This window comes from Apis dorsata, unplaced genomic scaffold (genome assembly GCF_000469605.1).
Source record: "Apis dorsata unplaced genomic scaffold, Apis dorsata 1.3 scaffold_77, whole genome shotgun sequence".
NCBI lineage: Eukaryota > Metazoa > Arthropoda > Insecta > Hymenoptera > Apidae > Apis > Apis dorsata.
Window position 1 is genome coordinate 953,414 of NW_006263375.1, and position 13,675 is coordinate 967,088.

General features: G+C 33.1%; 1 protein-coding gene and 2 long non-coding RNA genes across 3 annotated transcripts in view; 1 reads left to right on the forward strand and 2 right to left on the reverse strand.

The window, feature by feature from the left end:
- Positions 1-2,148: 2,148 nt before the first annotated feature.
- Positions 2,149-2,416, reverse strand: LOC102675540. The gene is made up of 2 exons (XR_421045.2): positions 2,226-2,416; positions 2,149-2,192 (listed from the first exon to the last, which is right to left on the reverse strand). It is a non-coding gene; the product is annotated as an uncharacterized LOC102675540 (long non-coding RNA).
- Positions 2,417-6,973: 4,557 nt separating this feature from the next.
- LOC116184947 overlaps positions 6,974-13,675 on the forward strand; it is a 20,422-nt gene continuing 13,720 nt past the window's right edge. The window contains exon 1 of the long non-coding RNA XR_004149642.1: positions 6,974-7,221. This is a non-coding gene — a long non-coding RNA (uncharacterized LOC116184947). The remainder of the gene's footprint in view (positions 7,222-13,675) is intronic.
- The window catches only part of LOC102676175 (neural-cadherin-like), a 75,569-nt gene continuing 75,359 nt past the window's right edge, over positions 13,466-13,675 (reverse strand). The window contains 1 exon segment of the mRNA XM_031508205.1: positions 13,466-13,675. This exon segment is cut by the window's right edge and continues 4 nt beyond it. Coding sequence (XP_031364065.1) covers positions 13,593-13,675 — 83 coding nt within the window. The 3' untranslated portion in view covers positions 13,466-13,592.

Consider the following 13,675-nt stretch of genomic DNA (forward strand, 5'->3'; position numbering starts at 1 on the left):
TTTCAAAAATATTCGTGACCGAGATTACGTAAGAAAAGTGTGACGATCAACAAGTTGCTCGAATAGAAGAAAACTTGTAGCTTCGATAATAGGTACGTCGAATAACTGTTTGCCAAAATACTTCCCGAATGGGAATAATCTGTTTCGTTCGAGTTGTTAGTAAAACAAACCGACCCTTCCGAGTTAATTTGAGAACGTCAATGACTCGCACGGAATCTCGTTCGCTTTCGTCTCTTCGATGTTTTTCCTATTATCGCACATTATAAATATTTTTCTAGGAATTTAGCAGGAAATAATATTGAATCAGATTGAAGAAGATTGAGAAATAAAATTGCATTATAAATTGCAATGAATATTTTGAAATTATTAGAATATTTCAATTTGCAAAAATAGATATATGAAATTGTAACGTAATATTAACGTGTATATAATGTAATATTTTTTTTACAATCGTTTTTGAAAAATCTTTGCAAAATGATGATACAGTGAATATTAGAATATTCGAATATTAGAAACAAATTGGGCAAAATTTTTTTTCCGATTTTGAGCTTAATTTTTGAAGGATAAATAGAAAACATATTGTTTTTATAATTTATTATTTTGTTAAAAATGTATATAACATAAAAATATGACTAAATATATGTATATTTTTTTATTGGAATCTATTTTATTGTAAAAAAAAAAAATACATGTAATATGATTTACATGTAATACATGTAATACAAATATGATTATCCTTAAGTAAATCTTAGATCACATCTTTGAAAGAAAAAAAATTTAATTAGTATAGAATAAAAAATACATAATGAATATAATATAAAAATTATACAAATATAAATTAAAATAAAAAGAATAAAACAAAATTGCAGTTTTTTAAATATGTACTATAAGATGAAAAATATACAATTTTTTATTCTACTCGTTAGTTTTATTTTACTAACGATATAATTTGAATCTGAATTCAATGATTTCTCATCATTTTCATATTAATTTGTTTTTTCTTTGTCTATATTTTTTTCTAATAAATTTTCTAATAATTTCTTGATTTAAACTTAATTTTATATATTTATTTAATATATTTATTTTATATATTTTATTATTTATGATAAAACTTAATTTTTTATATTTTTATATTTTTTATAAAAAATTAAAGATTTTTAGAGATTACTCTAAACTTCTAAATCAATTAAATTTCCTGTGTTCTGCAAAGGCTATGTTATATACAATGTTATATACAATGATTAATCTAAATAATTATTGATATTTTTTTTTTTGAGAGTTGTTGAAATTCTATTTTTTTTTTTTTTTTTTTTTTACTATCCAACGTCAACCAGGATTGTATACGTGGAGGAAGAAGAATGAAGGTGACACACGGATTGGATAATTCGTATTCAAAATTGATAAAGAAACGTGATCTATTTTATTGGAAAAAAAAAAAAAATACATGTAAAATATGACTATCCTTAAGTCATTAATTACTTTCAGATCACACCTTTGAGTAACTGCGCAGAATAAATTAAGAATTGGAAGTGGTATTTCCAAGAAAATCTATTTCTAAACATATATTGAAAATAAAAATGCTAAATATTAAAAGAAAAAAATTATTTGTTTATATATCCTTGACAATCCTATCCTATAAATTATCCGATAAACATGGGAATCTTCCATTAACATATCTTAATTATAAAATAATTATATTTATAAAGATTTTTTTTATCTTATTATTGCTGTTTTATTGCATTTAATTTAATGAATTAAATTGCGAACGATATATATCTTATTATTATTATTCTTTTATTGTTTGTTATTCTTTTCTATATTTTGCCCAGAATATTTTACATATATGAAATCGTGAATAAATTTTATCATATAAATAGGTGGATAGATATTATATATCGATCACGATATATATATAATATAAAAATTATAATGCCAACTTTGTTCCCTAATCTTGACAAATTAATCCCCTCGAAAAATAATAGATCGCGATTTGAAATCGTGATCCGACAAGTGGTGGGATAAATGCCGCGGAAGGGATGGGGGTGGATGGTTCTTAAAGAAAGTGATTGAAAGAAAGAGGAGAGTAAAGTGGCCGAACCCCTCTGTGGAAAGGGAGGGCAGCGAGGAATTCTTTTCTTTCCTTTTTTACCGCTTTTACTAACTTTTCCTCGTTCCAGCTTCTGCTCCTGCACCTTCGACCTGCTCCCCTTCCTTCGATCTTCTACCCTTATTCATTCTCTTCGTCGAAGAGCCAAGAAACGAATGTACTTTTCCTCGATACACTGTGCCGTCGTCATGACTACCACCATCTTGGATAATCTTCCACCTCTGGAGGACATGTCCTCCGTTATATCAGGCCATTTTATTTCTCATTTCGACGAGAAGATCGTTATCAATAAAAAGTGTATACAGGGTGGAAATAAATATATATATATATACCATCCTAGAGATCATCGATATCGAGATAATTACGGAGAAATTTGGATTTTACGTTAATATCGAAGATTGTAATTGTGTGAAATTGTAAAAAAAAAAAAGGATTGCACATATGGAGCAAAATTAAAGAGGAAGAGGAGATATGATACGATTATTTAATTAATTAATTAATTAACATCCGTTTTTTTATCTAGACGAATGCATCTCTTCGTCGAATTATTTCAATATCGTTTTAAACTACTTTAAACAGTTCTTACAGCAGAGAAAATGTCATTAACAGAGAGGAGGATTCAAACTCGGAAAGACAATTTCCTGGTGTCTCATGGTCCACCATTTCCTCTGACCAAAGTTGTTCGTCTATTCTATCTCGAGAAGAATCTATGCCCTTTGAATCATCATATCTCTCTTACAGCAGCTTTGTATTCGTTCAATTGCTATTAATATCCCGGATTTTTTTTACATCGAAAGCATATTTGACAATAATATAATAATATAATAATATAATTTTTATTCAATTCGAAGGAAGAAATATTTATTTTTAATAATTTATGCGTTATATCATCCAAATTACTGTTAATATGATTAACAGTTAGGAGAGTTAGTTCGTGGCAAAGAAAGAAATGGCGTATTATTCGAAGCCATTCGTTCTCTTGGCGGCAAGAAGAAAAGCTATCGGCAAATGTAATGCATTATGTATGAGTGTGTGTGATATTCGAGTAAAGCGGCCCTTGAAAATGTAACCTACTTAAGGATCGCTATAACCGAGCATAATTTACGACCGATTTTTTTTATATACTTTGGTATATATATATACTTTTCATAAAAGATATAATTTTTGACAGTTTTTCGAAAATGGAATAATATATTTTTTTTTAAACGTGCATATTAAATATTGATTCTATATTTGAATATAGAATAATAATTCTATATTTGATTATATTTGAATGATCGCAAAATATCGAAAATAAAGATGATGAAACGAGGAGACGTGGCAACAGGTAAAAGAAAAATTGCAAAAAAACTTGAAATTAATTTGAAACGTGGATTAGAATTCTAGAAAAATTAAATAATTAAATAACGCGAGAAATCGAGTTTCGATTCGATCAATTTTCGGCAAAATTTGAATTTTTATTAGCATTGTTCAATTGTAAATAATTCTTCTTAAGGTATCTTCTTAAGATGTGAAATTAGCTGATCGCACGATTTTCCAAAATCATGTGAACAAATTGAAGGAGGCGTTGAATTTTGTTATCTCCGTGGAACAAATGTTATAACCTATAGCTTGCTGATGAAAGAAGAAATGTATGAGAATGTTAAATTAACGGTATAAAAAATTAATATAATGATAAATGCAGTTAACTAATCATCTAAGGAGGAATTATCCGTTTGATGTAACATTTTCATGACGCGTGCATTACTTTTCAAAAGTTACACCACATCGTACAAGAGAAGGATATTAAAGAGAGAACATATTCCTCATGTTACATTACCTTATCACAAATGCATTTCTAGATTTTACAACCATTGAACAGGTAAGCTGCTCGGTATCTTTTCAACTTATTTGTTCCTTCTCTTTGTACAACAGCTTAATGATTTTCCGTGTTCAAGACTTCTTTTCGCTTTTCAATCGAGAACGCGAATCATCCTAACCTTTTAAAAAGAGAAATTTTAATTTGAACATTATTCTATTTTTTTCTTCTGCTTTTCTCTTCGAAAACATTAACATTAATTATTTCAAATTAATTAGTTAGTTAATTATTTCAAATTAATTAGTTAATAATTGTATGTTTTTTTTAGGATATTTTTTTAGGATATGGAAACGGTGAAGGAATACCTAGGATATATCAATCCTCATTGGATAGCTGTGGTGGTAACAGGAATGTACACCCATCTTCGACAAATCTGTATAATCGGTTTATGTTTCGACGAAGACAATAATGGTCCTCCATTCGATCCGTCTTACGCGTCGGTTCTCTTCACATTTTCCGTGCTGTGTCTTCTCGCGGAGTACAGACTTTGGCCTAGAACTCTGAAAGAGCCACCGATTCAACTTCTCTATATTTACGAAGTAAATTATTTCGTTAACGAAATAATAAAACAAAATCTGATCGTTCGAATTATCGACAAAAACTTCGATATTGTATTCCTTTTGAAATGTAACAGATGTTGGTAGCGGCATTGACCACAAATCTAGCCACGCGAGCTATTTGGGTACCATTTATGCACGTTATTTATTGTTTAACTCAAGAGTCCAGTAAATGTGTGAGTTTGTTTGAACGCAAAACAATGTTTTTTTATTCGCCGATATTTGTATACATTTGTGTACGAAACTTAGATGACTAAACTAAGCGGGCTTGTCACAATTTCCTTCGCAATTTTCTTTTTTTACAAATCTTAAAAAATTAATTTTTCAGTTGATATGGTTAAATGCGATTTTGGGATTGGGTCGTTACTCATTTCTGTGTGATATTGCATATTACATGGCGAAAGACTGCGCCGCGACACACATGGCTTTTTGCATGTCCCTTTTGTCATTCGTATGGATGTTGGATGCCACCGAGTCTCTGGATGCCATTTTGGACACTTGGGCCAAGTAGTGAACCAGTAATGTTTAGTTTTATGAGACAATTATGTCATAGAGTGATATAGACATGACATTTTAATGTAATTCGATATATATATATATATATATTTTATATATATATATATATAAAATAATAATTTATATATTATTTTACGAAAAAAAAATGATTGGTTCGTAAGTATGGTAAAAATGTTAGGTACGTATTATAATAATTGGAATAAACGATCCTAATAATCGTAATGTTTTATTTAGGGAGAAAAGTTATGGATTATGGGGTTTTTGTAAATGTAAAAGAAAAAAGATCAGTTTTGCAAATCCAGAAGTGACAGATTGGTTCGTATACAAATTCATATGCAGTACAGATCCTCTGAACGAAGAGAAACAACCGGAGATATAATTTATTTAACTTCTGTGTTTGTCTACTGTATATTATTTTCTACATTTATAGATGTACACGTATATATTTTTAATAAAATCCATTTTTTTATATGCCTCAATTTTTAACAACTTTTTTTTTTTTCTTTGCTTGATTAAACGTTCATTGTAATTTATATCTGAAATCTAAGAAAAGCTTCTATTTTATTTTTTCGATTATCGAATCATCAACAATCGATAAGATAATTCATATCCATATTTACGTCTCGTAAATTAATTAACGTTGAATATTCTGTAACGAACGGATTTTTTGATAATTTGATAAAATAATTAATTTTTAAAGAAGAATATTGGAAAGGAATGGCAAAGTTGATTCACACCTTTTGGGCATTCCTTTTAAACGTTTTCGGACTTCAGATCTTCGGAACATGTTTCGCCAACGCCATGGAAGACGAAGACTGCGAATCGCTCATTTTAGGATCACCATTTAGCTCGATCCTCTTCACTATCGGTGTATATATTATTATTGCTAATTCTACATTGTTTCCACCGTATTTACACGAGCCAAAATTAGTTTTTCTAGCGTTGTACGAGGTTATAATCATCGATCAATTTTTCTCATTCATCATTCGATAAAAATCCTTTTCAATTATTCATTTTATTCCTTTATTTTTAGTTTCTAGCCACCGCATTTATCTTGGAATTTGCGTTGGCTTGTATTTGGACACCGATCGATGTGCTTTTAACCAAGACACTGCCGTTCAATATATCCTACGTAATATCGTGTCCATTTTATGCCATTTAAAAATTATATTTATAATTATTTTTTTTCATTAAATAAGTACGATAAATATGATCTTTTATGAAACACACATGATTTGATTTTATAAAAATAGATGTTTCGACAATTTGGTTTGGAAGAAGCAGCGATTTCGTTTGCAACGAATAAATGTTTGACGATGATCATGACTTATACCGCAGCAATCGTGTTTCTCTTGCTTACGCTTCATATCACGGATTCTGTCGATTACACTTTACTTAGGTAACTTATAAAACAGATAATAACATATATATTAACATTCCATTAATTGGTTATTTTCATAAAAATTCTCCAAAATATTATATTAATTTATTACTTTTCTTTTTTTTTTTTCTTTTTTTCTTTACAGAGATTTTGGAATATCCCTTTTCGCGACTCATCTAATGGGAAACTTGAGAGCGAGATTGCAACAAGAGTTTCCATTCTTGAACAAAGGAACCGAAGTTTGTCGTTGCAAAGTTCGTAGAAGAAAACGTAGTAAAAGTAATAGATAATTAACATTTAATCTTACGTAGAAGTTAAGAGAAGGAAACTGTACTGTATGTTTTTATAGAATTACAAATGTAGACTAATCTGTAAATTAAACATTTGCATAATTTGGAACCAATTTTTAACTATTTTCGGGTAAGTCGTTTTAATTTTTCACTTATCTTTCGTATTTCCATTACAAATTTTCTTTAACACTCTGAAAAAAAACTAAAAAAAAAAAAAAAAAACTAAAAAACATTTATCCATTTATATCTGAAGGGATGTAATTTAAAACACGAGGATGGTTTTTTATTTTTATGAAAAAGAAGGCATTTATTTCGTTCGAACTGAAATGCAAAGTACAAATGGTATAGATAATATAGTGGTAATAATGTAATAATTAATCGTTAATAAATATTCAATTCAATTAATAATACAGTGTGTTACCAGTATACTGTGGAATATTATATATACGGTAATTGTACTACACGGGATGTGTTCAGTGGCAGCGTTACGATCATTCTTTTTTCTTTTTTTTGTCATCGAAGTCTAATATATTACAATGCTTTTTTGTCTCCATTCTCCCTTGACCGACTGGCTGATAACGATTGTCGGCTCCTCGATTACATCAACGCGATTCTTCCTCGATACACCTCTCTTCTTTTCTCTCCTCTTCTTCGCGCCACACTGACTTTCTCGTATTTCGTATATTAAATTATCGATTTTTCCGGAGGGGGAAGGGGAGAAGGGAGATAAGGGGAGGGGAGGGGGAAGGGAGCGCTGATCAAAAGACAATGCGAAAAAGTGCTCGCTTCGAAATTCGAAAATATTCAGAAATTGGATGGCAGTGCACTCTTAATTAATTATTTGATCGTAAAATTATCTCAAAGGAAAATACGCCTTGAAATATCGTTACATTAATACGGAATAAAGTATATATATANAGCTAATTAAATCCCGATAAAGATGGGTGACTAGAATCGTTTCGAAAAATGGCAACTTTTTTTTTCTTTTTTTTCTCAAATATAAATCCAAAAGGGTGCGCATCATCCAATCGAATATTTCCGATCGATCCGATCGAGCAACGTTTCGTTTTTTTTCGATGTGACAATACGCTCGCTCGCACATCGGAAATACGCAAATTCATGTTCGTTGGGAAAAGCGTGTGTGTTCGGATCTTGAGAAACAACGAACAAAGAGAGAGAGTTAGAAAGAATTCCGAAATTTCGGGATAAGAAATATATTTTTTTTTTCTTTTTTCCTTTTTTTTTTCCCCCCCTTTTTTTTTTTTCTCGTCGCTGAGGCATTCGATCAAGCGGACTAGTGCCGTTGTAAAATTAACTTTAGCATCGCTCCGTTTTCAATACGTAATTATTTATCGGGATCGAGGCACGAGAAATCCGGCCTCTGTTCTTCTTTGTGCACGATTAGGCAGTGCTTGGAAAAAGTTGTACAGATATGTAAAATGAGCTCGCGTGGCCGTCATTTCCCTCTCGTTTCGAAACGAGGCTTCGTCGTTCCTTTCCCGTTTCTTTCGTCTCGCTTCCTCTCGTTTTCGGATTTACATTTCGCCTCGATTGGAAAACTGGATCGCCTCGATCGATCGTTCGATCGTCGCTCTTCAATCTCGACGACGACAATGACATCTCCAATCATGAGCATGAGCACGCTTTTTTTTTTTCGATTTATTTATTTATTTATTTATTTATTCGCCATTTTTTTCGTCTTTCGCGTTTACGCTCCTTGATTCCTTTCGAAAAATCCTTCTGTTTCGCGCGTGCCAACTCGTTCTCGATAAAAAAGTTGAGCCGTGTGTGCGATTGAAATGGTATCTTAACTTATAATATCGATCGACACTGATCGTTAACTCGTTAAAGCAATTCGACGGTTGTAAAGTTTATCGTTCTCGAGATGCGATTATTTCCGTGTGGGTACAAATGATATTGCTAAAAAAAAAAAAAAGAAGTCGATCCTGAGAACTCTTCTTTCTTTTCTTCCCTTTTCTTCTCTTCTTCTTCTTCTTCTTTTTCTTTTTCTTTTTTTTTTTTTTGTACAAAATGTATGATTCGATGAAATTAAATTCGTTTCGCGTGATAAATTATTATCTTCTACGATTGATATATAGATTATGCACATGCACATCGTGAAGTTAACACATCGATGATTGATACGGGTGTAATTGTTACAAGTGAGTAAATAAAGAAACGCTAAAAATATTCACAATTATTCTACAAAATTTACAGGTATCTGATTCCCTAGACTCATTTACTCGTCGCACATTTCAACATTTACACGTACATCGAGAAATCAATCGTTGAGAAATCTATTATTTTTGTTTAGAAACGAAGAATGAAAATGCAAAGAGAAAATTTATAAATATTCGTGATAAAGCATTCTTATTTGATCGAGATCGAGAGGATTATGTATATATCGAATGATCAATCGTTAAACGAAAACTGTATAAGCTTCTACATCTTAAAAATAATAAACCGAGTTTCGATTTCATCTACGAGAATCTTGAATGGAATGAGAATAAAAAAAGGAACGTTTTCCTTTTATTTCTTTCTATCGATTTTTTCGTATTAATAATTACCATCGTTAATAATAATTTTGTCGTCTCCTTGCCACGTTCACAAAAAGACCAAGCACGCTTGCTCCAAGTGGCAAATAAAATCGTAAATACTTATTTTTAAAGTAATGTAAGATCATCCTCATTACAAATCTTAATACTTTGGATTCGATGGTTGGAATGGTCCTAACGATATTCCCATTTTATGCACCTTACGAACTGCTTCCGTTTTAACGTTATATAAAAATATATATCAACAAATACGCAATATCGAGTAAAGTTTCAGCAAAGTTTAATAAAAAATCTTACGATAAGACAAGATTTTCATCAGATCTCATAATTCTCGTCGAATATCTTATTTATTTATTATTATGTGTATGAAAATGTTTCTCGTACGCTCGTCGTAATCCGTCAATTAATCGGGGATGCTCAATCTTTTGTACGTACAAATTTTTTTTTTTTAATCCATTTCGAAACACATACAATGGGATATATGAAAATTTTATATAAGAATGAAAATATTGCTTCCTGTACTTAATTATTTCGTTGATCCGCGGTTCGTAAGGTAATTGAACTGCGCCCTTGTTTGGTATCGTGCCAAAGTTTTTCGAGGTGCCTAGGTCAAGCGAATGGAAAGATTTCTCACACTTTTGCCAAATCGCATTTGAAATTCGCGCATTCCGGCAAATCTCGGAAGTTGACTTTACTATGACATTTAGATCTCGTTAAATTATACATTACATCATACACACCGTTCTCTTAAATTTAACGAAGAGTTTTTTTTAAAGAAAAGGATCATTTTCTTTTCTAATTTTTTTTTTCTTTTTCCTTTTTTAGAGCCACGTTTCTACTGCCTGATGTTGATAAATGAACGTACGCACGTAACGTGAAAACACGATACATTATATTCTCCTGATATATTATTCTAATGCAATATTAATTCGATGATTACTTCGATTCGAGAATTTACATCGAAAAATTAACATTTCCTTTTTTTTTTTTTTCTCTCTCTCTCCAGATTTGTCTTATCAATTGAGGGAAAGAGTAAGGCTAAGATTAAGGTACGTATCTTAAGAGGACTCGTCCGTATCTATCCGTGCAAAGCCAATCTCCAAGAAATCGAGGTTTGCTTCGATCACGCGATTTGATCCTTTCGAACAATCGCGTGAAACAACATTTCCGTTCATTTTTATTTTCTTCTTCTTCTTCCTTTTTTGCCACTGCACACACACGTGCGCGCCCTTGCGCGCTACTCAACTCATTATAGGTTATTACTCAACGATAAACGTTCGTCCTCCTATATAAACGCCGTATCCGTCGAAATACTGTCTCTGCTTAGAAACTACTTGGCGGGGTGAAATCGACGATATAGGAGAATGGCCGGAGAAACGAAATACGTGTATGTGTGTGTGTATGTGTGTACGTGTATGTGATATACGAAGGAGGACGGTGAGATTAATGAAACCACGGTAAATTCAACTTATCATGAATCGAACCTATCAACATCGAGAAACGTTTTTTTCACGGGAGGATAGCAATATAGATAACGAATTCTGTACAATACGATTTTCAGAAGGAAGAAAATACGAACACGGTCGTATATATTTATATATATATAGTTATATCAGAAACGAATATCGTACTCTTGAATGAATCTTCGTTCGACGCTGAGGAAAGATCGAATTTTTATATATATATATTTATATAGGATATAGGCTTGTTCGACGCGACGACAAGTGTTTCTCGATTTCGATGTGTTTCTCGATGTTCTCGCGGCTCGCAGGAGGAACAGATATTTATATTTATATATATATATATGTATATGTATATGTATAGGTAGGTCGACTAAAAGGGGGGAAACGTAAACATATCACAAATATATCGGCGGGAAACGATACGATAAGACGACGAATGTTGTTGTGAGGAGAATTATATAGAGATGCTCGATACCGATCGCGGCGCATTACGAGCGGCACCGGGACACCGAAATACACGACGTTACTTACAATATTCGTACAAGTGCTTAAACGCTACGCCCGGATCCCGCTCGGATCCGACGGGGCATCGCCTAACCGATAAATTGACTATTAATATTTCCGTAGAGAATTTTACAAATCAGTCGAGACGCGTACACGCGCGTGCAAGAGATGGGAATGGGTGGTGGGTTCGACCCCGTTTTGCCTCTACCCCACGAGCGCCACACGATTGACGTTCGTCGAAAATCGAATGGGGGATCGAAAACATTTGTTTGATCGAGGTCGTGACGTAAGTAACCACATCTCCTCTCGTCTCCTTTTCTCTTTCGTAGGCTCGCCGATTTTCTCTCTCTCTCTCTCTCTGTTTTCTTTTCATTTTCTTCTTCTTTTCTGTTCTCTCTTTTATTGAATCGGAACTTATCCCCTGACCGATTCGATCATCGATAGAAAATAAATATTGAATCGCTATGTCGAGATTTTGAATCGTGAGCTTTTTCTCGACAACCGGTCATATCTCGCGCTCTTTCTCTGTTTTTGGTATTTTTTTTTCTTTTTTTTTCTTCTTTTTTCACTTTTTAATCCTCTCCTCTTTACGTGTCTTTCGTTTGTATTCAGATTCTTTTATATATAATATATATAAGTATATATATATATATACTTATATATATATATATATATATATTTATATTTATATTTATTATTCGTTATATAATATTAATAATTACATATACGCGCGGTAACTCTCGGAATTTGTTATTTCGCGGACTTTCGTGCGCCCCACACGTTGCTGTACCCTTTGTCATCCGCCGTGCGCTTTCTTTTTCTCTCTCTTTCTCTCTCTCTTTCTCTCTCTCTCTTTCTATATATATATATTTATATTTATATTTATTCATTCATTTATTTATAAATCCATATTTATAATATATATATTTATATCGTAATGTCAATAATAATACTATCAATAATTAATGAGGATGCCGGTGACGGTGACGATGACAACGATGAGGATGGTTCACGACTCGCGAACAACAGCTAAACGTGTCTCTCTTTCTCTCTCTCTCTCTCTCTTAAATAGTCTTATATTTCTTTTTTCTCTCTTTCTTTTTTATTATAGATAGACCACATTAGGAATCGTCCGCATATCGCGAACCAGGAAGGCGCCACGAATCTGCCATTAGGATTCCATTACACACCCGACACAAATTCGATATCTTTCACGTGGTCGCACGTGAAAAGGTAAAGGTTGTTGGATCGTCACATGTTTTTGGGGATCGATCGTTAGCCGATGCGCGTTCGCGTGAGAAACGGAAAAATCGCGCCCAACGTATATTTTCACCATTCTTTCTTCCATTCTCTGACATCCGGGGGCCAACTTTGGCATAGGTGTGAGATCAGGTATGTGTGTGTGTGTGTCTGCATGTATGTATGTACGTATATGTGTGTATATATATATATATGGGGGAGGGGAGGGGGTTTGAAGAGACGGATATAAATGAGAAAATGCCCTTAAAGGTATCTCGCGTGCCACGATCACTTGGTGACGTGACCCGCGCCACGAGGTAAAAACGAAAACGACTCTTTATCACGCGCACGGCTGGCAGTAGTAACGTGTTCACGGGTTCATAATTTCAGTAGAACCGATGCTGATCGCGCCGACGATAGTTTCGAATACCGAGACACTTAGGTCGGTTTTACCGATTAAATAGTAACTATGACTGTGACTAAAAATAATGAATCGTATATATATAATATATATATAGATTTATTTTATTAATAGAAAAGTCTCGCGTGCGCAAGGCAGAACACGCGCGAATTCACTACTACGTGTACGCGTAACGTGCTATACAGATAGGTTACACCCTTGTAGGTGTACTTACGCGTTACTTACTACGGTGTGGCCAGTTTATCCCACACGTTCTCCGTTTTTATATATATATANTTCCTTTTTTCTTTTTTTTCTTTAAAACTTTGGCCAGACGATCTTTTCTCTCTCTCTCTCTCTTTCCGTAATACTACTCCCCTTTCTTTTCATTTCTCTCTCGTAAATCGTGACGCACACCTCTACCGCACACATAGATACCGCCTCGTTCTTCTGTTCGCATCGAGGAAAATATGCGTGTATCCCGGGAACGTGTGCACGTGTTTCGTGTGAACGAAAGGGAAAAAACCTCTTTGTCGATCGAATAACGCGAAGGAAACTTTTTTTTTTTTTTCCCCTTCCTTTTTTGTCTCCATCCTCGTTCCGTTCTTTTTTCCCTCGCTTCTTCGAATTTTTCTTCTCGACGTTCAAGCTCACGCGAACGTTGCTCCTTGAAGAGTGTACGGGGTGTCGTGCGAGCTTACGGATCTCAGGGAGCAGTTTTTTTAATCCTCCTCTTCGCTTTCCTCCGCTGGCCCGTACATGTCGGCCAGCTTGTCGAATCTCGGCCCCCAAGCACCTAGATACT